This window comes from Vipera berus, assembly GCF_964194415.1.
Source record: "Vipera berus genome assembly, chromosome: Z".
Classification (NCBI taxonomy): Eukaryota; Metazoa; Chordata; class Lepidosauria; order Squamata; family Viperidae; genus Vipera; species Vipera berus.
This window is the reverse complement of record NC_138205.1, coordinates 31860963-31885992: the sequence shown is the minus strand read 5'-3', so window position 1 is coordinate 31885992 and position 25030 is coordinate 31860963. Positions and strand designations below refer to the sequence as shown.

General features: G+C 39.4%; 1 protein-coding gene across 1 annotated transcript in view; it reads right to left on the bottom strand.

The window, feature by feature from the left end:
* LOC308677906 (MAGUK p55 subfamily member 2) overlaps window positions 1–25030 on the bottom strand; it is a 78506-nt gene that overhangs the window by 34942 nt on the left and 18534 nt on the right. Inside the window, exons 3-4 of the mRNA XM_081344608.1 lie at window positions 8735–8853; window positions 4732–4884 (exon numbers count right to left, since the gene is read on the bottom strand). Of these exons, the coding sequence (XP_081200734.1) occupies window positions 4732–4884; window positions 8735–8853 (272 nt within the window). The remainder of the gene's footprint in view (window positions 1–4731; window positions 4885–8734; window positions 8854–25030) is intronic.

Sequence of the window (25030 nt, the reverse complement as noted above, 5' to 3'; positions counted from 1 at the left end):
GGCGCCCAAACCTCCCCAAAGGTCGGCAGGAAGAACGGAGACCTGCCGAGGTTTGGGGAGGTTTGGGGAGGCGCCCAAACCTCCCCAAACGTCGGCAGGTCTGCGCGGAGGAACGGAGACCTGCCGAGGTTTGGGGAGGCGCCCAAACCTCCCCAATGGTCGGCAGGAGGAACGGAGACCTGCCGAGGTTTGGGGAGGTTTGGGGAGGCGCCCAAACCTCCCCAAAGGTCGGCAGGAGGAACGGAGACCTGCCGAGGTTTGGGGAGGTTTGGGGAGGCGCCCAAACCTCCCCAAAGGTCGGCAGGAGGAACGGAGACCTGCCGAGGTTTGGGGAGGTTTGGGGAGGCGCCCAAACCTCCCCAAACATCGGCAGGTCTGCGCGGAGGAACGGAGACCTGCCGAGGTTTGGGGAGGCGCCCAAACCTCCCCAAACGTCGGCAAGTCTCCGTTCCTCCGCGCCCTGCCTGCCTGCTTCTTTCCGCTGCGGAAAGAAGCAGGCAGGCAAGGCGCGGAGTTTGGGGAGGTGCGCGTGCACCTCCCCAAACCTCCCCAAACTTCGGCAGGTCTCGGACGGCGGTGGCTTGGGAGAGGTGCGGGCGATCCCGGAAGCACCAAAGCCTCGGCCGCGCACAAGTCCTCGGTAAGTTTTTTTGTTGACTGGAGTATAAGCCGAAGTGGAATTTTTCAGCCCAAAAAGTGGGCTGAAAAATTCGGCTTATACTCAAGTATATACGGTATATTAACTTGTAGCACAACATAGTTGAACAGCAACAACATACATCTGGCCTCTTTTATATTTGTGATAGTAAAACTTACAAAGTCTTGCCCTGGGTTGGGTAATTATATCCAAATATTTCCCTAATCTGAAAGATAATTGCAGACCAATTCTAACTTGGGAACTTTTATCTACCTAACATGAAAACAATGTCTGTTAAGATCCTGTATTAGAAACTCAAAAAACAGGATTTCACAAAGTCATTAGAGCTATCTTTCCTGGATTGGGAATCTTAAAAAATAAACAGGCGTTATATTAGATTTGAGAGCCAGTTTGATATATTGGCACCATGGGGAAGACCATGAGTTCTAGACCATGAGTTCTATTTACTCATAAAGCCAGCTGAGTGATTGTGGGCTAGTCACTTTCTTTCAGACCCAGGAAGGAGGCAATAGCAAAACATATCTTGCCAAGAAAACTGCAGGGACATGTTCAGGCAGTCTGAGAATCTGATATGGTTGAATGGAAGAAAAAGAAACATTAGCTTTATGGTAATTCACAACTTGTTTTTAATGCCTCCCTTCATTGCAGACCTCTAGATTTACTGACAGGAGATCATGACAGCAATGTTGTTTTTGTGAAGGGTCCTTGGTACTCTCTGAGTTTGCTTGTTTTCCTGCAGACCTTTCATTACCAAAACTAGGTTACATTATCAGTGCTAGTAAGGAGTGCAGTTTGCTGACAGTTTTATATTCTAGTGCCGTGGTAGCGAACCTATGGCATGCGTGCCGGAGGTGGCGCGCAGAGCCCTTTATGAGCACCAAGCCAGAGAGCTTGTGTCAATACTGAGCTACAAATTGTCTCCTTTATTAATGTTGTTTTTACATAGTCAAAAGTGGAAACATGGAAATAAAATGCTCAGATTCTAAAGAATACTATAAGATGTTTCCATTAAATTACAAACATCAGAACTTACAGCAGATGAAAATTTTCATGGCTTACTTTTCCTTACCTTGGGGACAGGAGAGAAAACTTTTTTAAATGGGGCTATAAAATTATTTTCCTATTTAGCATAGTCATGTGGGTTTTCTATTGTGAAATATGTGTAACAACTACACTTCACACAAAGTTTAAAACAGTCAATATAGAACTCCAAAGGGAGAATTTTGAAAATTGGACAGTGAGGAAGAAATTAAATTACAACTATTCCTATAAAAATAAATACATGAGAACCACAAACATGGAGCTAATGAAGATGTTGCTCCAAAGTGTTGTGAAAATGGTGTTGGCATGTGCTTGTTTAACACAATAAGCCATCTTATTTCTAGTGCCACCATGGTTACCTCCCCATCCTGACCCGATTAACACAAACATGTTACTGACATCCGATCCATTATTCTATCATATTGTTTAAATGTGTATTATCATTTGTATTGAACTGAATACTTTATTTGGCTAAGTGTGATTAGACACATAAGGAATTTGTCTCTGGTGTAGAGGCTGTCAATGTCGATTGGTGGCCCCCAGGGGGAGGGCATTCTCTGTGGGTGCGCCAGACCTATGGAACCGCTTGCCGGTTGAGCTCCAGATGGCCCCTGACCTTCGCTCCTTCCGGCGCGATTTAAAAACCTATTTATTTGAACAATCTGGCCTGGTCTGATGGGTTTGGGGTTGGATTTAGTTTTAACACAGTTTTATTATTGTATTATATTGGGCATAATTATTTAATCCTTTTTAACTTCTTTTTTAACTTTTGTATTTATATTTTGATATTTATTGCCCTTTACACCGCCCTGAGTCCTTCGGGAGAAGGGTGGTATAAAAATTTAATAAATAAAATAAATAATAAATAAATATTGAAATTTGTGCCATTCTATTCAACTGAATACACAGGTTCATATATACATCCAAAAAGAAAAAAAATCATAACAAAGGACAGAAAAAGTTGCTGATTCTGAAAATGTATATGCATAGATTCAATTTCAGAATTAGTGGCTACAATTTCTGTATCATGATAGAGAGAAGGACCAAGCTGAATAGCTTGCCATCTAAATGCTAAATATGGACAGACAATTCCAGATCTTCTGGCTTCTAATTAATCTTTTTTAAAAAGCCAGATGACAACTGGACAGCAGTTCAAGCAGAGTGTAAGTTAGGCCACACAGCCATCCTAGATTTAAACATGTCATCTGGGAGCAGTGGAAACACATGACAAAGTGTAGAGTGAAACAACATGACATAATGTGAAGGGGAGAGCTTGCATCATGAGTTCACCATGCATATTTCATTCTTTTGGCATCATCATGGTTAAACATGGGCCCTTATGAACAGACCATGCTAAAAAGAACTAAAGTATATCTAATACTTAACACATACTCATCTCTAATGAGCTGCAAGGCACTTTACTCAGTGTGGTTGAAATTTACTAATAATAAATCTGTTCCAATTCAAAGGCTTTATAACCATGTTTTAAATTACACAAACTTACCAGATAATAAACAATCTATAAAATCTCTTCAGCTACACCACGGGTCGGCAACCCGTGGCTCCGAAGCCGCATGCGGCTCTTTGAGCCATCTCCTGCGGCTCCCAGTCACCCGGTGCGCGTGCACCTCTCCGAACAGGAGGAGGTGCGCGCGCACCACTCCAAAGGTTTGAAGAGCTGCACGCGCACCTCTCTCGCACCTCCGCCCGAACACCCGTTTGGAAACCACTGTTTGGGCGGAGCTGCGCACGCACCTCTCCAAAAGTTTGGAGAGGTGCGCGCGCAGCTCCGCCCGAACAACCGTGTCGAGACCTGATGGTGTTCGGGCGGCAGTTTGGAGGTCCCGGGGGTGGCTCCGGCGACGCCCGGGCTGAAGGCAGCACCGCAACCCAGTGCCCGTCACCACAGAGACCCGTTGCCGCTGGCGTGCAGGTGTGTCCACCGGCAACAGCAGGTCTCCAAACCGCTGTTCGGGCGGAGCTGTGTGCGCACCTCTCCAAAGGTTTGGAGAGGTGCGTGCGCAGCTCCACCCGAACACCCATGTCGAGACTTGCTGGTGTTCAGGCGGAGGTCGGGCGGCAGTTTGGAGGTGCGGGGGTGGCTCCAGCGACGCCCGGGCTGAAGGCAGCGCTGCAACCCAGCACCCGTCACCACGGAGACCCGTTGCCGCTGGCGTGGAGGTGCGTCCACATAAAAAAAAGTGGAACCGCGCGCGTGTATCCACGCGTGCGCATGCACAAAAAACATTTTGCGCATGCACAAAACATTGTTTTATGCGCATGCGTGGATGCACGCATGCGGCTCCCACTTTTTTTTATCTGTGATGGAACCGGTTCCCAGTGGCTCTTTTGCTTTTTCAGGTTGCCGACCCCGAGCTACACAAATCTAACCGCTTTTATACATATACTAGAGTACAAGTAGTTGCAATATAATATGTGTCAAAGTTACACAGTAGAGATACTCCTTCTTAATTCAGCACCTGGATGAAAAAACATGCAGCTGCCACTGAATAGAATGTTATAAATGCAGGTCATTAATTATTTCAATCATCCAGATGTTTCAGATTTTTGTGTTTTTTTTTAAAAAGCACTAATCTGATAGCCTTTCTTATAAAATCCCAGCAAATGAAATGCTGCTGTAAGTGGCAGTACCCATCTCAATCATATATAATGCTAACACTCTCAGCTTGGTACAAAACACAATGACTAGTATTCATTGCTTTCTGTCCCTTTTTTCTTTCTCTCTAATTAATACATATATAACCTTTTGGAATAGACTTTGGGGAAGAAATCTAGGAGATTTCTAAGCAGGAACAGAAGGCTTCTAAATGTAATAAAATTTCAAGCAGGCCCCCTATGAGATTATGAAGTCCAGAATCTAAATTTACCTAACTGTACCATTTTTGTTCCTTGTCCTGCCAAGTCAATGCCAAATACTCTACAAACAAATCAACAAAGCATACAAAAATTCTGGAATTCTCTCTTTCTGCTCCTCAATTTTCTCCTGACCCCCAGGAAGGTTCCCCTCCTACCTGGAAATGGGGCTCCTGGAGGATGCGGGCCAGTTCAGCTGCTGTGCTATCTTGCTGAGCAATGTGTGTGATGTCTTTAAGTATCTCCTGGACCAGCTCCAAATTGTTGTCCCGCACAGCCTCCAGCTTTGTCTCCTCCAGCCGCTCATGAGCCTACAGGGTGGATGGGGAAAGAGCAAAGAAGACGGGATTAAAGGGACACATAAACAGATAAACCCATGCTAACCCTTTGTCCTCCTGCCTTGCATCCTGGCAGATAATATAAGGATATTAAGTTATATTCTTTGGGTTCCCTAAAAATTACAAGATCACCACTTTAAGGTTTGTTGATTTTTTTTTAATAAGCATAAAAGGCTTTCAGACACCTCTAGAATTAAATAGCTTTACACAGTGGGTGCCCGTCAAGCTTTGTCAAGTCTTTCTGAAGACAAAGACAAAGAATAGGCTGTGCATGTTATAAAGAAAAAGAAGCCAAGTAATTACTCTTCTGTATGAAAACACACAACCCACTTGCTCAGAAGCACAGCAAGGGGAACAGTGAGACAACTGAGAACTTTTCCTGGCCCTCAGTGGCATGTAGCCAGAAATCAAACAGGTCTTTGCTGTATGAAAGATGAATAGCTGCTCTAGATAAGCCTCAAGCAGGGAAACAGACACAAAAGAGAAAGAGCTAAAAATAATAGACTGGCAAATAGAGGCTTAACTTCACTCATGGAATCAGCTCAGATTGGGGGAGGGTGAAAAGAGCAGGCTTAATATGAATCCGATCTGGGAACTATTTTTCTTTGCCAAAATCAGTGCTGGAAAATACTGAAGTGGAAAGCTGCTGCACTTATTTAATTTAATAATTTAATTTGTATACCGCCCTTCTCCCGAAGGACTCAGGGCGGTGAACATCTTTATTGATGGAATAAAGACAAATTCTACATCCCAACCCTGTAATGCTCGTGGATTAGGAAACTGATCATCTAAAATACATGGAGGATATCATTCAAGCATTTGGTCAGAAGACTTTCAGTATTTTTAATAGGAAAACTCCTGAGATTTGGTTTTAGTTTTCTAGCCAGTAATTTTAGCAACTTTAAGATGTGCGGATTTCGACTTCCAGCATGCTGGCAAGTGTGAAACTTAAAGTTGCTGAGGTTGAGAAATACTATTGTAGACTGTTGACTTCTTTGGGATGGGGATGGATTCTGAGAAGATTTAGGAGCTTGTGGCCTGCACAACTACCATGAATTTGTTCCAAGTAATCTCTAGCCTGATTCACAGTGGTAGCCAGATAATAAATCCAGAATAGTTGGCATGTCATCTGAAATTTGAAGATGTAATTGTGAATCCTTTGCATTATTTGGATTACATTCTGTCACCCCTGCTGATATTTGAAGGATCAAAGGACTAGTTAAATGATACATCCCTGAAGCCTCATGGACTGACACAAATTTTAGCAGGCCTTAGGGATTTCACTAGAAATTCAGCAGATCAAATTCTGAAATGGCCTCTCTCCTTTTGCTTATTCTGAGACACTGCTTGGTTTATCAAATGAAAGGAAGTTTGGAAGTGAGCTTGACTGAACATGGGTTCATGTTCAAGCCCACAATGTGGTTTCCACTCCCACCTACAGTAAGCTCATTCAGACAGACTCTTTTTGAGATGATTTGAAATGCTTCTTTCCAGGTTTCCTGATGCACTGCAATTTAAGAGATAATCTGTCAACTATCTCTTGGTTATTTATATCTATTCTCCTTTTCGCTTCTTTCCTAGCCTCCTCACAACATCACACAAATGTCTACTTGAAGAAGCTGACAGATGTCATCTATTAACCCACAAAGAAGTATCAATATGCTGATGATATGCAGATATTTGTTTCTACCCCAGGCTGGGCTCCCAAATGCAGAAGGGCCTTAGATCTGGTATCTGAAGTCTGTGAAGAATTGAATGGGAAAGAACAAACTTAAGCTGAATCTCTTCAAGATGGGTGTTATTTATTCCAAAAGCGAATGGCTTTGTTCCAGCTCAGCTGTGCTACTGGGCGGGATGTCGCTCTCGTTTAAAAAGCAACCACACATTTGAGATTACTGCTAGACTCAGGGCTACTGCTTGTTAGGCAGATGGAGGCCATGGCTAGGAGAGCCTTTGCTGCCAATTTCTGAGGATGAGTGAGCTGCAGTCCTTCAGGAATTGGAAGCCTTGGTGGAAATAGCATATGGCCTCATTACTTGTTCTGGGACAGGCATTGTATTGCGAATATAATTCCTTGTTGAGACACTTATTGGTCTGTTTAAGCGAATTTAGTCACATTTAACGGCCCTTTCCTTCAAAGACCAGCAACACATGAACTGCTGCTTGCCTTTCACCATGCGTTATTTCTATGAATTTATTTTTCTTTCATTATATTGTATTTCCTATGGGTTCTAACAAGTGCAAAACTGGAGACATTAATTAGTGGAAACAAGAGGGGCAGAAATGAATAATGAAAAAAGAGGGAGAGGAAACAATTTCTTTCTAGTTGTATCTTTGGGGCAGGAGTCTTCCAGTTTGCTTGAAGTTTTATCTTAGGTTTGGAAGTAGAGAACTACTAGCTCTCCCGATGTTGCTAAACTGTAACTCCCAGCAACCCCAACTAGCCTGTTTAATGGTGAAAAGTGCTGAAAACTGTAGTTAGCAATATACTGACGTTTGTAAATTCCCATTCTAATCTTAGTTGTAATACTGACAGCAAACTGAGATTCAGAGTTCTCACTCAAGGTACAAAATAACACTTTCCAATGACTCTACTTCAGACACATTTCGTGAAGACCTAGCTCTCACTAATGCTCAGCAAAATAGAAAGAAAGAGAAGTGGATGGACAGCAGCAAGGTGGATGGGCCAGTTACAGTGTGAAGAGCACACCATTAGAAGACTTGGGAGACCGTGTAAAGAATGGATTGTCACAGAGAAAATTTACCTTTGTGGTTGCTAAGGATAAAAAATGATGACACACAATCACTTCATCAATCATGAGCCAACATTCAGGATGGTGGAAGAGGAAAATGACAATTTATGAAATGTACCATAGCCACCCAACTCCAATAGACTCTAGACATTTTAGAAGACATACAGTTAAAACTGTTAAACATAAAACAAAACAGGATGGACTAAAAACAACCATAACAAATGACCTTTGCTGATCTCAAAAAACTAAGATTTGGTTAGTACTTGGTGGGGGGCCCATCAAGAAATCACAGGCTATAAAATAAACTAAGTCTAAAACAGACCCCAGCAGAAGGCAATGGCAAACCAACAAAACTGAAGTGATGCAGCTTAGATGTAGCATCCCACCAGATTTTGAGTTCATGTTTTTCTAGGAAAAGTTACAAATAAAAAATTTTATGCTAGTAAATGCTGGGAATCTAATGGTAAGTGTTGAAGATACCAGGAACAGAAAGAAGTGATTGAACAAGTATTAAAAGGCAAACAAGAATCAGAACTCGTTCTTAGTATGAAGAAAACTTTTAGATAAAATTAGGAAGAATTTCTGAAACATTACAGTAATTTCCCAGGAGAGAAGATGAAAGGAGGTACTGCAGAATCACCAATCTGGGATCATCCAGGATTCTTTAAGCTTTTGTATATGGACAGTAGATTATAACTTTTTGTTGCAAAGAACAGCTTTCTTTTTTTTGTTATTCACATTTTCCTGTTTGGTAGATTCTGCAGCTATAAATGGTGATTTTTTTTCAGTAAACAGTTATTAAAATTAACAATTCTTTTCATAAACAAAGTGGAATGAACTTGGTTATTGTTGGGGGTTTTTGAATGAATATAAGATACAAATGTATTCATGAGGAAGGAAGCATAGAGGAGGGACAAAGGAACAGAGGAAATTGTTAACTAAACTATTTTGGAAAAATATGTTGTGGGCAAGACCAAGTAACAGTAAGTGATGTAGTAGAAGCAAGTGGAACTGAAGGTGCAGGTTTTGCTCAGCTACAATCCCATCCCTGACTACCCATTTAACTGTACCTTAGCCAATGACCTTACTATTGGACTCTCCATGAGGCCACGGAGAAAGATGAGATCCAAATCTCCAGCTCCCATGGAATTGGGGAGATCACTGAGGTTGTCCAGGACCTGTTGCATAGCTGTGTAGAGAAATGACAGCACTAACATTAGTCTCATTAAAATAAAAATAATGAAAACAGTGTTAATTTATCCGCTCTAGCCTTTCAAGAGATAGAAAAGCAGCAGATGAAAAGTAACACATCTTGTACATGCAGAACAGAGGTGAAACCACGTGGCAATGAAAAACAAAGCGAAAATGGAAAGAATTCTGAGAAATATACATGGAGGGAAGGAGGAAATATACAATTTTTATAAATATATATCAGTAATTCATTCACAAAAACTGAGGTCTCTTCTTACAAGTTACAAGTCAATAGCATCGTCCAGAAATGCTATCAGCAGTACTAAAAAAGAAAGCAATTTGTGATAATCTTTTTTTCTCCCAGCAGCACTTTAGGATTTTTCAAAGAAATTGAACTTATTTTCTTGACATTTTTCCAGAATGAGTCTCAAATACTACAGGGTCACTTCAAGAACTGCTGCAGAGACAGATGCCTTTGTGTTTAGATTACAAAATAAATTCCCTATTGAATGAAGATCTGAACTTCTTCCTTGCTAATCTCAGTCTAATCTCACTGTTGCATTTCGCTGTCTCTAAAAATCATGTTTTTTTCTAATTAAATTAGCAGCCAAAAGACTGAAAACCTAACATTCTTGCTCAATATATATGACTATAGTTCATCTCAACCTGCTCTCTTAACTTCTGCTGCCAGAAAAAACTGTGTGTTTGCTGAAGCTATTTCATTAAACTACTTTAAGCGAGTTTAAGAACAACCATGATTTTGCTATTATGTCATGCAATTTGCCTTTGCATTCTGCATTTGATCAGGCTCACATTTTGAATTGCTCCATTGGAAATGGTTGGGTACACTTGATCACTGAAGTATAAACAACTCAGCACAGTGATTTAGTCAAGCTGCTCTACAGCATATTGTCCAACCCACAAAGATACTGTATATAGATTATATTCAATGTATAAGCTGTCCACTTGAATTTGTTCTTTTCCAGCCAATGCTGAATGATTTAGATGGGAGATATAACCAAAGCTAGAGGGACAAAGTCCTTTGATATTCTACTTCTTTTGCAAGAATTAGGTCAAACTGACATTCCCTCCTCTTATCAGCATATCCAGGACAGAAACTAAGGCAAGCAATCCCAATATGCTGATTAACACTGGCAGAGTGCCACAGGCATTGGCCTCATCTCCATTTCATAAATTCATCTATACAGGATTTAATAACTAAGATTTTATTCTCAGTCAATCAACAGGGCAGAAAGTCTTCCAAAGTTACAAGGGGAAATTATTTTTAAAAACTCAGCATTAGTCATATCTAAAGACAAATATTAATTACTGAAGCTCTTCCAGGGGTTCATCTGTTGCTAATCTTATCTTATTTGTTTCTCTCCCTGAAAGTCTATTTGTTCTTAATATTGCAAGCAGAATAACAAAGACAGTGGAAAGAAACAAAAAATCAGGTAGCATTTTATAAAAAAAAATAAAGAAACCACTTTGGACAATAAATCAAAGTTGGTTTTTTTGCCTATTCCAAGCAATGTTCTTCAGCATCACTATGTCCATATATAATTTCCAGAATGCACATTGGGCTTCATGTCTCATTTTTTCAAACATTATAAAAATTAACAGGAAAGCTAGCACACAGCAAACAAAGCATAAGATTTTGGCAAGTTATTATACTCTGAATGTGTCCCAGAACCCATCATGAGTCCCTTATCATTCTAAAGACATTAAAAAAGTTAGCAGGTATATCTTAGCACTCAACTTACAAAAATTTCTATCTCCTCAGAAGCTCTAGGACCATGTACATGCCGCCACAGTCATCTCACTGTAGCCAACCTGGGGTGATCATCTCACCACAGGACAACTCACCCTGTGTCCCATAGTGAGTTGGCCATGGAAAAAAGGCAGCACTGAGATGGCCATGGTGAGTTGACTCATTCTGCTTTCCAGAGACTGGGAGAAATTTAAGGGATTAAGGAAGGTGTCAGTGAGCAAACTTCTCAGGCCAAGTATTGTGCCAGTCACTTCATTGTCAACAAAATTCTCTTGCTCCTCTGCCCCTAAGCAAACATTGTTTGTTAGTAGATGCAGTGTGCTCTCATCTTTTTGAATATACATTTCAACACAAACGTTTGTATACTTTAACATACTCTATTGTCTGCTTATTTTCTTCAGGGAAGTTTTAAAGTATGGAGGTATTAATCCTGTCTTTCCCTTGCAGCAGTGTGAAGTAATAAAATCCAATGATGGACTTTGGAAGCAGGATAGGAAGAGTACTGACACTGTTGAACTTTGCTGTTGAAGAAGATTCCTGAGAATACTATGGACATCCAAGAAAATAAACAAATGGCTTAGTGAACAATCAACCCAGAATTCTCACTTGGGACACAAATGAACAGGCTCAAATTATCCTACTTCAGACATATCATGCAAAGACTTATTTCTCTAGAGAATATTCTACGGCTTAGAAAGTTGGAAAAAAAAGAGGATAATCAGCAGCAAGGCAATGAGTATATTGTCAGGGGACCTGAAAGAACCGGTTACTGATACATCATCATGGGAAAAAATCTATGTGGTTGCTAAGAGTTGACAAAAAGTAATGCCACATAAATCAGACCAATCCAGGCAACAGGGAATCAGTCTCATCTTTTTAAATTTTCTACTGCAGACATGAAGGAGAATGGTAAATCTTACGCTTGCTGTGTAAATATATAGTGCTGGTTTTTTGCAGAGAGAATGTTTTAAAAATGTGTATGAGCAACTCTTGCATCAATTGCCTAAAAGTCACAGGTATGAAATGGACATTTATATTTCATTGAAGTGATAGAAACAGAAATAAACAGCTTATAAAAGATTATGCAATAATAAGCAGTATATCTAAAGTCTGGGATAAATTAAAAAAAAAAGAATCAGTCCACAATTTCACCTTTTGCCTCAATATTCTCACAAAAAGGATAACACAAATTTTCTCACTGGAAAGGTAACAAATCACATTGTTACATTCATTACATACATTCATCAATAAACCAAATACGAAATCTTTTTAATCTGCAGAATTATCAGAATCACACACACAGTTTCAAAATCTTCAAATGAATGAAATAGTGTTAAAGAATGCAGAAACCCAAAGAAACATAGAATTTGAATCTCTTATAAAACAAATTCAGAGATTTTTTTGGCTCTTTTTATAAACTGTTTGTGAAATATGACTCAGAAACCAACAAGTTAAAAACCAAACAAGAATTTAGACATAATTGCAATGCAATTGTAACAATTTCAGTGGAAGAAATCTATTACACTTAAAGAAAAGCGGAATAAAATGTTTTGCTGCTGGCATATATAATTCCATTACCGATTACTAAGCTGGACAGATTATTTGCTAAAAATTGTTGGAAATGGTTGGATCTTTTTTCCATATTAGGTAGCGATGTTGTAAAGCTCAAACATTTTGGAAAATAATTTCTAACAGAATGAAACAAATTCTAAAAGCTGAATTTCCTTTTTATTCCTTTTATTATATATTACTAAATCTCACATTCCCACAAAATATACCAAATTAACTTTCCACACAGCAACTGCTGCAAGGATACTTTACATTTCCTATTGAAAATATATTCAATTCTTTCTGCAGAAGATTCATAAATTAAGTTATGAAAATTCACCTGGATGTTCAAAATTCATATTTGAATTAGATGTACAGATATTCATAGTTAAATAGTAAATCTTTTGCAGGGCTTAACTTTTTATTAGCTTGTGCCACATCTAAAATTTGGATTTCACTTGACATGAAATCTTAATATTCTGATCTTCAATGATCTATTAAATGAGGATAGATTTTCAACTGCTCAAATGGGATGTACTATAGTTCCTACCTATGAATCACACTGTGTTGATTATAACATTTAGATACAGCTGTGTATTACTTGAATCAATGTGTTTTTAAAATAATGCAACCTATTCAGTTATTTAACACTAATTAAATAACTGAAGATTTCTATCTGATTTTATATCTGTAAATTCCCCATTTCCCCTTCATGGATTACTGCCTTGTTGTGATGAAGGGGCTTGCATAATTCAATGAAGCTATGAGCTATGCTGTGCAGGGCCACCCAAGACGGAAAGGTCATAGCAGAGAGTTCTGACAAAACGTGATCCACTGGAGAAGGAAATGGCAACTCACTCCAGTATCTTTGCCATGAAAACCCTATGGACAGTACCAAAAGGCAAAATGATATGATGCTGGAAGATGAGCCCCTCAGGTCGGAAGGCGTCCAATATGCTACTGGGGAAGAGCAGAGGGCTAGTACTAGTAGCGCCAGAAAGAATGAAGCGACTGGGCCAAAGCCGAAAGGACGCTCAGCTGTGGATGTGTCTGGTGATGAAAGGAAAGTCCGATGCTGTAAAGATTTTTTCTCCATAGGAACCTGGAATGTAAGATCCATGAATCAAGGAAAACTGGATGTGGTCAAACAAGAGATGACAAGACTGAACATTGACATCTTAGGTATCAGCGAACTAAAATGGACAGGAATGGGTGAATTTAATTCAGATGACCATCAGGTATACTACTGCGGGCAAGAATCCCTCAGAAGAAATGGAGTAGCCTTCATAGTCAATAAAAGAGTAGGAAAAGCAATACTGGGATACAGTCCTTAAAATGAAAGAATGATCTCAGTTCAAATCGGAGGCAAACCATTCAATATTATAGTAGTCCAAGTCTATGCCCCAACCACCAATGCTGAAGAGGATGAAATTGACCGGTTCTATGAAGCCCTACAGCACCTTATAGAACTAACACCAAAAAGTGATGTCCTTATCATCATGGGGGATTGGAATGCTAAAGTAGGAAGCCAAAAGATAACTGGAATAACAGGGAAGTTTGGCCTTAGAGTACAAAATGAAGCAGGGCACAGGTTGATAGAATTTGTCAAGAGAATACAATGGTTGAAGCAAACACTCTTTTCCAACAACCCAAGAGACGGCTCTACACGTAGACATCACCAGACGGTCAACACAGAAATCAGATTGACTATGTGCTCTGCAGCCAAAGATGGAGAACCTCTATACAGTCAGTAAAAACAAGATCAGGAGCTGACTGTGGCTCAGACCATGAGCTTCTCATTGAAAAGTTTAGGCTTAAACTGAAGAAAGTAGGGGAAAGCACTAGGCCACTCAGGTATGAATTAAATCATATCCCTGTTGAATATACAGTAGAGGTGACAAAATGAGCATGAGAAAGGACCAAAACGGCAGGGACCTAACAGAGGCAGAAGAGATTAAGAAGAGGTGGCAAAATTACACAGAAGAATTATACAAGAATGAGCTTAACATCCCTGATAATCACAATGAGGTGGTCACTGACTAGAGATCAAATTGCCAACATACGCTGGATCATGGAGAAAGCTAGGGAGTTCCAGAAAAACATCCACTTCTGCTTCATTGACTATGTTAAAGAACATTTTAAAGTTTAAAAGAACATTAAAGATGCTTATTTTTTAAGGCACCATCTGGCCCTCTCAATTCCTGGCAAATAGATGGGGAAGAAATGGAGGTAGTGACAGATTTTATTTTCCTGGGCTTCAAGATCACTGCAGTTGGAGACTGTAGCCAAGAAATTAAAAGACGCTTGCTCCTCGGGAGGAAAGCCATGACAAATCTAGACAGCACACTAAAAAGCAGAGACATCACCCTGTCAACAAAAGTGCGTATAGTCAAGGCTATGGTCTTCCCAGTTGCAATGTATGGCTGTGAAAGTTGGACCATAAGAAATGCCGAGCACCAAAGAATTGAGGCCTTTGAACTGTGGTGCTGGAGAAGACTCCTGCGAGTCCCTTGGACTGCAAGCCGATCAAACCGGTCAGTCCTGGAGGAGATCAACCCTGAGTGCTCTTTAGAAGGCCAGATCCTGAAGCTAAAACTCAAATACTTTGGCCACCTAATGAGAAGGAAGGACTCACTGGAGAAGAGCCTAATGCTGGGAAAGATTGAGGGCAATAGAAGAAGGTGACGACAGAGAATGAGGTGGCTGGATGGAGTCACTGAAGCAGTAGGCATGAGCTTAAATGGACTCCAGAAGATGGTAGAGGACAGGAAGGCCTGGAGGAACAGTGTCCATAGGGTCGCGATGGGTCGGACACGACTTCGCAGCTAACAACAACAACCAATTCCCTAATTATTCACTTTATTTCCCATCTTTTTCTTTTTCTTCTCTTTTCTCCATTCTTAAAAATGGTTAATAAAAATATAATAAAAAAATAAAATAAAACCACTAAATTTTATATTTTGCCTCAGTACCCTGACTGAGATAAAGGATAAATGGTGTTTTTCCTAGTTTTATCTACCCAAGTGAAGCAGATTGCTAGTTGATTTTACTTCAACTCTGACGACAGAATAGAATTCTCTGCTGAATATGAGAGCAACACATTAGCTATGATGCAAAGCACAGGCCAGATGTTATGTATCATTCTATACTTTGCCTCTGCTCACTGCTGGCTAGAACAGCTTTTTGGGCACCAGGGATTGGTTCCATGTAGAGAGGTTTTTCTGGGGACTGGAGGGGGCACGGTTTCGCATGCTGCCTGCATCCTGCGGAAGGGGCTTTGCTTGTTTGCGTGGACCAGTGCCAGTCCATGGACCGGGGGGGATGTTTGGGGACCCCTGGTCTAGAAAACTGGTCCATTCCTTTTAGGGCAGGCAGATCCAACCCATGCTTGCATGCCACAGGTAGTCATGTGGCCTCATAAGATCATAAACTTTTAACATTAATATGTAACTCATATATATTAACTATATTATATGTTTTATATGTAGCCCAAGACAATTCAGTTTCACTCAATGTGGCCCAGGCAAGCCAAATATTACATAATCATGTTCTAGGGGAATGACAGGTCCTGCACCACATTCATTTCCATACACAGACCAGATCTCATAATCCCAGCTTCAGAGAAAACTAACTGCATTTGCCAGTTAGTCTCATCCTGTCTTTCCCTTTCTTCACATTCAACACAGTGCTAGGCTGCATTAACAGAGGGATAGAATCAAGATCAAGTGAAGTACTAATACCACTTTACAATGCTTTGGTAAGGCCACATTTGGAATAGTGCATCCAGTTTTGGTCACCACGATGTAAAAAAGATGTCGAGACTCTAGAAAGGGTACAGAGAAGAGCAACAAAGATGATTAGGGGGCTGGAGGCTAAAACATATAGGGAAGGGTTGCTGGAATTGGGTATGTGTAGTTTAACGAAGAGAAGAACGAGGGGTGACATGATAGCAGTGTTCCAATATCTCAGGGGCTGCCAAAAAGAAGAGGGAGTCAAGCTATTCTCCAAAGCACCTGAAAGCAGGACAAGAAGCAACGGATGGAAACTAGTCAAGGAGAGAAGCAACCTAGAACTAAGGAGAAACTTCCTGACAGTTAGAACAATTAACCAGTGGAACAACCTGCCTCCAGAGGTGGTGAATGCTCCAACACTGGAGGTTTTTAAGAAGAGACTGGACAACCATTTGCCTGAAATGGTATAGGGTTTTCTTCCTGAGCAGGGGGTTGGACTAGATGACCTCCAAGGTCCCTTCCAACTTTATTATTATTGTTGTTGTTGTTGTTGTTGTTGTTGTTGTTGTTGTTGTTGTTGTTGTTGTTATTATTATTATTATTATTATTATTATTATTATTATTATTATATAAGGCATAATAATTTTTTCTAAGGAAGAAGATAAGGAGGGGCAAGAGAAGAGGGGTATTTCTCTAATGAACAACAGATGGTTGTCAGTGTAATTATCCCTAAGGCATTGAAGGACATCACAAAGCATCACCTAAGGTCTTGGGGATAATTACAGAGGCACAAAGAAGGGAAGCTAACAATACCCTCGTGTATTATCTGAGAATTGCCACCTGCTGAACACAGCCTATTTTTCAATGACTAACCTTGGTGTGTTCAACATGTCTAGGCCCTCAGGATCACATTTCCACAAGAAATTTAAAATTTAGTGATAAATCGCATATAGTGATAAATGGATTCCCAAACGCCATGTATATGAAAGAATGCAAGAATTCAGATGAAACTAGTTTTAAACTGGAAAGACACTTTTATCCAAGAAATAATTAAAGAATATGCTACATTTATGTCAGAGTCATACACAGAATATTCACCAACCCTTGGTAAGCAACAGAACTAATGTTGGTTTTCCTAAACAAACTTTTCTATTTTCCTAAACAAACTTCATGCAAAGAAGTACACAGACTGTATCAGGTGGTTTTATTGCATATAAACATCACACCTTTTGTTTCCTTTCACATGGAAAATGAGGTTACTAGCTATCTTTGGGTGAACAAGAAAAAGATGGAGGAATCCTAAGTGCAGTCTGACAAATATTGAAAAATACTCCTTTTTCAAAGAGCATTTCTAGACTATCCCTGAGCTGATTGACCATCATATTCTGCACAGTTGATGGACATTCCAGAAATGCCCTTGAAAAAGGATACTTTCCAACATTCAATCTGAGTTAGTCACTGGGACCAGAGGTTTTTGTCTTCTGAGCTTCTGGACACATGATAGAGTCTATCTTCAGGGAACTTCTCTGTTTTGCTCTGGGCTGTTTTCTGTGTGATATTTATATGGTGGTTGTTGTGTGTAGCTTTTTAGATATAGATTGGTGTGTTGATTGGCTGTTGTTTCCTTGTGCTGCCAAGCCCCAACCTCCTAAGTACTTGATAAACTGGAGGTAAATCAGCACTCCTGTTGATTGGTGAGGGTCCTGTTTCCCAAGCTTCACCTCCCTTACTGTTTTGTGCCTGCTCATCCAATGATCTCAGTAACTGCAAAATTGAATGTATGTTCCTGTCTGTTGCAATGTGAGGCTACCAATGAGTTTGGGTCTCCTTGACTGACCACTCACTTCTGTTCTTGCAATTTGATGGTTAACTTTCTCCCCGTCTGTCCTACATAGTCACAGGGGCAATTCATGCAGGGGATCCAATAGATCACATTGGAAGTATCTCTGACCTCCAAGCAATCATTCCAGTGCATAATTCGTCCTCATATGGTAGCCTCTGTGTGGTATGCGATGCTCACTTGCAGATCTCAGAAGCTGCACTCTACTGCTTCTGAAATGTTTTTGATGTATGGCAGGCTATGCCATGTAGTTAGTCTTCTGCCTTGTTTCGTCCTTTCCCCACCAGGTTGTGCAGACATCTTGTAACAAATGACTGTGCATACCCATTTTGCCTGAATTGTTCATGTAGGTACCTGCTCTCCAGCTGCTTGGCTTGCAGGGTGCTTCAGTGTGCTGTATAATGTTCTGATTCAATATTTTTGTTTGACAATGGTTGTTGAAATTGTTGCTGTTGAAATTCAGAATGCGTGGGATGTTTGTGGCCTTGCAATAAACTGCAGTTTCTAGGCTTCTGTCTATTTGTCTGTTGACAAGTACATCTAAAACCAATAATTGTCTAGCTATTTATTCCTCTGTTGTGAACTGTATTCCAGGAAGATGAAGTTCTGTATGGCATGAAAGTCTTTCAGTGGATTTTGTTTGATGATGACAAACATGTCATCCACACAGCAGCACCAAAATTTGGATGTGTAGTTCTGAAATTCATGGTGTTCTAGTTCACACAGGACTGTTTCTGCAATGACTCCTGATATTGGGGATCCCATAAATGTCCCTTTTATTTCTTCATACATTTCTCTTTTGAATGTGAAAAAGGTGTGTTCACAGTATTGGAGTAGCCTCATGATTTGTATGCTTGTTAGGTTGTTCTCATCTGTGTTGTATTCTTCTTCTGGTTTTCTATCTATTACTTCACATGCATTAGGAGCCACATTTAAGCTTTGTAGTTTTGTCAGAAATGTTGTGGATGATGTGACTGTGCTATTCAGTCGTTGGGTCAGGAAGCTTAGATGTTGTGCCAGCCATTTAGCCAGATATACAGTATGTAGAGGTGTCTTGTAGTGCTACAGAAGGTCTGAGGGGGACTCCTATTTTGTGTATCTTGGGGAGTCCATAGAATTTTGCTGGGGCAAGGTCTGTGTCTCTCATTTTCCACCATTCTTTCTCCATTATATTGTTTTGTTTGGGTTGACTTTTGTTTGACTTTCCAACATGCATGGGGGTCCAACTCTCCCTCATTCATTTCAGTGCCTTTCCTCCTCTTTTATTATCTTTGGGTAAGCAAAATGTGCTTAAACTTCCATTCTAGTGGAAATAATAATAATAATAATAATAATAATAATAATAATAATAATAATAATAATAATAATAATAATAATAATAATAGTAATAATAATAATAATAATAATAATAATAATAATAATAATAATAATAATAATAATAATAATAATAATAATAATAATAATAATAAAGTTGGAAGGGACCTTGGAGGTCATCTAGTCCAACCCCCTGCTCAGGCAGGAAACCTTATACCATTTCAGGCAAATGGCTGTCCAGTCTCTTCTTAAAAACCTCCAGTGTTGGAGCATTCACCACCTCTGGAGGCAGGTTGTTCCACTGGTTAATTGTTCTAACTGTCAGGAAGTTTCTCCTTAGTTCTAGGTTGCTTCTCTACTTGACTAGTTTCCATCCGTTGCTTCTTGTCCTGCTTTCAGGTGCTTTGGAGAATAGCTTGACTCCCTCTTCTTTGTGGTAGCCCCTGAGATATTGGAACACTGCTATCATGTCACCCCTCACCCTTCTCTTCATTAAACTACACATACCCAATTCCAGCAACCGTCCCCTATATGTTTTAGCCTCCAGCCCCCTAATCATCTTTGTTGCTCTTCTCTGTACCCTTTCTAGAGTCTCGACATCTTTTTTACATCATGGTGACCAAAACTGGATGCAGTATTCCAAGTGTGGCCTTACCAAGGCATTGTAAAGTGGTATTAGTACTTCATTTGATCTTGATTCTATCCCTCTGTTAATGCAGCCTAGCACTGTGTTGGCTTTTTTGGCAGCTGCAGCACACTGCTGGCTCATATTGAAGTGATTGTCTACTAAGACTCCGAGATCCCTCTCACAGTTACTACTATTGAGCAAGGTACCACCTATACTATACCTATGCATTTGATTTTTCCTGCCTAAATGTAGAACCTTACTTTTTTCACCATTGAATTTCATTTTGTTAGATAGTGCCCAGTGTTCGAGTCTGTCCAGATCCTTCTGTATCTTAAGCCTATCTTCTGGAGTATTGGCTATTCCTGCCAGCTTGGTGTCATCTGCAAATTTGATGAGTTCCCCATCTATCCCCTCATCCAAATCATTAATGAAGATATTGAAGAGCACTGGGCCCAGAACAGAGCCCTGGGGCACCCCACTACACACTTCCTTCCATGTAGATGCGGTTCCATTGAGGACCACACACTGAGTACGGCCTGTCAGCCAGCTACAAATCCATCTGGTGGTAATGCTATCTAACCCACATTTTTCTATCTTATCAAGTAGTACGTTGTGATCTACTTTATCAAATGCCTTACTGAAGTCCAAGTAAATTATATCTACAGCATTCCTCTGGTCCACTAGTTTTGTCACTTGGTCAAAGAATGTAATAAGATTTGTCTGGCATGATCTGTTTTTGACAAACCCATGTTGACTTTTAGTGATGATTTTGTTTGCATCAAGGTGTTTGCTGATTTGTTGTTTGCTTATCTTTTCCAGAATCTTCCCAGGTATTGAGGTCAGGCTGATAGGTCTGTAGTTTCCTGGATCTATTTTTTCCCCTTTTTTGAAGATGGGAACTACATCAGCTCTCTTCCAGTCCTCTGGTAGTTCCCCAGTGCTCCAGGATCTTTGAAAAATATAGTTCAGTGGTTCTGAGATCACGTCTGCCAGTTCCTTGAGAACCTTGGGGTGTAATCCATCTGGTCCTGGTGATTTGAACTCGTCTAGGCTGCACAGGTGCTCACTTACCATTTTCTTGCCTATCTTAACTTGCGTTTCTATTCTGTTTTTTATGGCACTGGTTTGGGTAGGTTGGACTGTTTTTTCCCTTTGTGTAAAGACAGATGCAAAAAACGAGTTAAATAGTTCTGCTTTCTCCCTATTGCTTGTCACCTTCTTGCCACTTTCCCCCACTAATGGACCAATCATTTCCTTAACTTTTTTCTTGTTTTTTATATGTTGAAAGAAGCATTTTTTGTTATTTTTGACTTTGGTCGCAAGCCTTAGTTCATTTTGAGCCTTAGCTTTCCTCACTTCATCTTTGCAGGCACGGGCTATTTGCTGATATTCTGACTTAGTTATGTGCCCCTCTTTCCAATTCTTATACTTGTCCTTTTTATCTTTCAATTTATCAGAGAGTTCTTTATGCAGCCATGCTGGTTTCTTTTGAGAGCTGTTATTTTTCTTCTTTGTTGGTATTGTACTAGACTGGGCCTTTATTATCTCACTTTTCAAAATTTCCCAAGCCAGTGAAACATGGCATTATATAATCTTAGCCAAAGCATTCCATTTTATATGAGAAGTCTTTAGTAACATATATGTGAGCATGTACAGTAGAAGGCATGCTGATATTCTACATCAATTGTTCAAGACCATGTTGACAGGCATTGACATGGCATGAAGGAGGAAAGAAGGAAAAATGCACCTTTAACTAAACATTCTCCTTGGGTCAGCCTCTATCTCATCTCAAATCAAATTTGACCTGGCTCAATCTTTTATTTTTAAGGGTAAAGTCAATAATTTTCCACATCACCCTAAAATACCTTCCTCATAGGGATTAGCTACATCAACTTAATTCTTCATAGACCACAGCCTTTAATCTTGTCAAAGTAATAAGAGTGAGGATAGACCTAGTGGCTTATATTAAAAGGAAAGAGTATAGGAATGGTTACACTTTCAGTTTATCTAGCATAGTATATTGTATTTTAGAGATGGAAAACAAGTGACCCTCAACATCTGCTGAATCACAACTCTTAGCATAGCTCGGCAAAGGATTTTCTGATCGCCTGCTATTTCATCCTTTTAATTATGAAAACAAGACACTGGATTTGAGACTCTGCATTCAAAATATCTACTATACATCTGATCTATAGTCCCTTCATGGCAGGGGACCATTATCCAACAATTTAGAAGTGCTATGCTTGATGTCTAAGTGTCAAACTAAGTGTACTGTAGCAGGCAACAAAATTAGTCAAACCAGTAATAACTGCCCTTGTTTTGTGTTCTCTACCTTTCTTTTGAGATTCTAAGGAGCCAATGGAAATTCTGAAATAGCTGTCAAAGGAGACAGCTCAACAGTAATATGAAGTTTCATAAAAATAATACTAGCAAGCCCTTTTCTTGAAATGTGACAGTAATTTCTGTTAGTGTGCAATAGAGGCATTAACAAAGCAATTTCAGTTGATTTCTGTCTGAGCACCACTTGATTCAGTATTTTAACAGTGAAAAGTGTTAGCTGCTAAGATGCTGGTCCCTCTTTCTCCAGCACTCACCCTATTACATCCTCGTTTCTGTGGCAACAGGAGAAGAGATTTGCATCTAAGGTTACACTAAACCAGGATGGGTAAAGCAAACGTTTAAATATTGTCAAAACTGTTTACTATGACTGATATAATTTGACTATTTTTCAGAGAAGCTGACAAGTTTTTTGCAAAGAGAGAAACTGGGGCTAAAAAGATCTAGTGCTAGAAACGGGTTGTCTCACAAATATTTCATGCCAAGTGACATTGACTGAATTCTCAGGCATAGTCTTCCATTTACCTTATTGCCTGATGAAAATTCTGGCAGTTCCAACATATCTTCTAAATATATCATGCTTCTGTAGATATAGATTGAGGTATTAAAACACAGATGCACCTATCTTTTACTATTTGTAAAGAAAAACAGCATCATTTAGGAAACCCCCACCACTGCACAATCTAGGGCAGTGTTTCTCAATGTTGGTAACTTTAAGGTGTCTGAATTTCAACTCAGCATGCTTGTAAGGGGAAAGAAAAAACTATGTACTTGTAACATAGGATATATTATTTATAGGGGTGTCTGTCAGGAAAAAAGACCAATCAAAACACAACATAGGGACAATGGATGAGAAGGAGGCTTAGGAAAATAACCAAAATAAATGGGTCATTATGCCAAATCTATTCAGGGGTACTGAATAAATTGCTATCATCTCTGGGTAGCGTAACCATGTTTTACAACATTTTTCCCAGCCTTCAGAGTTGTGGATATCAACTTTATTTCTCAATAACACCCATGCTCTCAGATTAGAAAAGACGTTATCTTCAAATATTTTTAATGAGATACACCAGCATGTCAAAGAGCTCTTCACACATAAATTGGTCTCTTAGCATTTAGCTGTATGTGCATTAGAATTGAGATATCCATTTTCTCTTCCCAGACAGGAGAAGCTGAACCTGAATGAAGATTCTAATAATGCAAGGTAACAATATTTTAAGGAAGCGTTTCCCAACCTCAACAACTTTAAGATGTGTGGACTTCAACTTTTTCAGGGAGAGAAAAGATAAAAACAGACTATCCAACCTGAAAAATAGCAGCTGTGGCCATACATGTATCCACATTGTAAACAGAGTCCAGCACACAAACTTTATCATTGGTTTTGTAATTTTCATTTCAGAGATATTTTCCAACACTTTCACTATTGTGTACATATCAATGATGGCAATTCTAGTGATTCTACACAACATCACTAGCATTATAGACTAGGTTTCCTATGTAATCAGTAAAGTCAGACTAAAAATTTAAATGAGTGATGTAATCAGACTTTGGGTATGAAGGTGTGGTAGACCCATGCAGTGCCTGTACTAATTACTGCTGTTGTTTTTCATATTTTGGCTGCTGTTTCTATTTGTATGGGCTTTATATTGTTTCTTGATTTTTATAATGTAGTTTTTAATTGTTGTCAGTGAACTGTTTGGTGTAGTGGTTATACATTAGGCTAGAAAAAGGAAGACCATGAATTCTAGTCCTGCCTTAAGCACAAAGCAAGTTGGGTAACCTTGGGCTAGTCACTTTCTCTCAGCTCTAAAAAGGAAGCCAAGAACAATGTTAGCTGCTTAGAATTATGAATTTGAGATGGGGACATATGTATAAAATGAAGAAACAGACAAACAAACCACGGGCAGGAATGTGACAATTGAAACCACAATTTTGAAGACAATTTTCATTGTCAAACTTCAGACTGTATTTCTTTAAAATGATTTTGTAGATAAAATAGCAGCAGAAGCTATTCAGGGATAAGCAATTTGCTAGTTATAGGCAGCCTTTTTGAATATCTTGTAGTGAGGATATTCAAGGTGTCAATCTTACGCACAACTACTTTTTTTCCCTGCTGCATATTTCTAAGTAGATATAAAACTAGATTACATATTATACAAGTGAACATTTGGTCCCCCAATAGATGACTCATGAAAACCACTAAAATTTATGCCCAGGGGAAAAAAACACCCTAAATCACCCTGTTTTTATATTATGTTAACCTCAAAGAAGCCACTATTTCTATTTAACATTCGCTACGGTTCACAGATGCTGTGACAATAGCTGAACTTTTCACAATATCCTGAATTAGAAACCACTCAACCTCATTTTAGCATTTTGTACAAATTTGGTTACTGGGTTACCCTCACAGTTCTGTTCTTCCCAGAACTTTCCAAAATTGCTGCAAAAAAGAAGCAAGAATAAACTTAGGTTAAAGCAGAAATAATCCCCCTTTTTCAAACTCAGGTACAGCATGTTCCTTCTCTTACAATATTCAAAATGTATCTTGAAATTAAACTCAACTGACTTCACAATATGGTTCTTAGAATACAGATTATTTAGTTGATCTCCAAATATTTCATAAATAAAAAACATAGGAGCCAAATTGGAAAACTTTGTTGAAGGATATTTAAGTCAAACTTAGAAAGTCCTAAGCAAAAGGTAGACACAGTGACCTCTATAATACTGTTCTATAAATCTATTATTCACTCTATGATCTAATATGTTTTCTTAAAGATATGTTAATGTGTTATTAATTCAATAACTAATCCTACCCAGTCTTTTTCACAATGTAATTTTAAAATTGTTGCAGTTGGCATACATTTCCTCTTAGTATGTACATGGAAAATAAACAACAACATTGGAGCTTTTATTTATATGTATGGCTAATGGACACTGCATTGGTCAGAGATGTATGCATGCACACGCACAGATCCTGCAAGACACCTGAGGGAAAAGACAGTAATC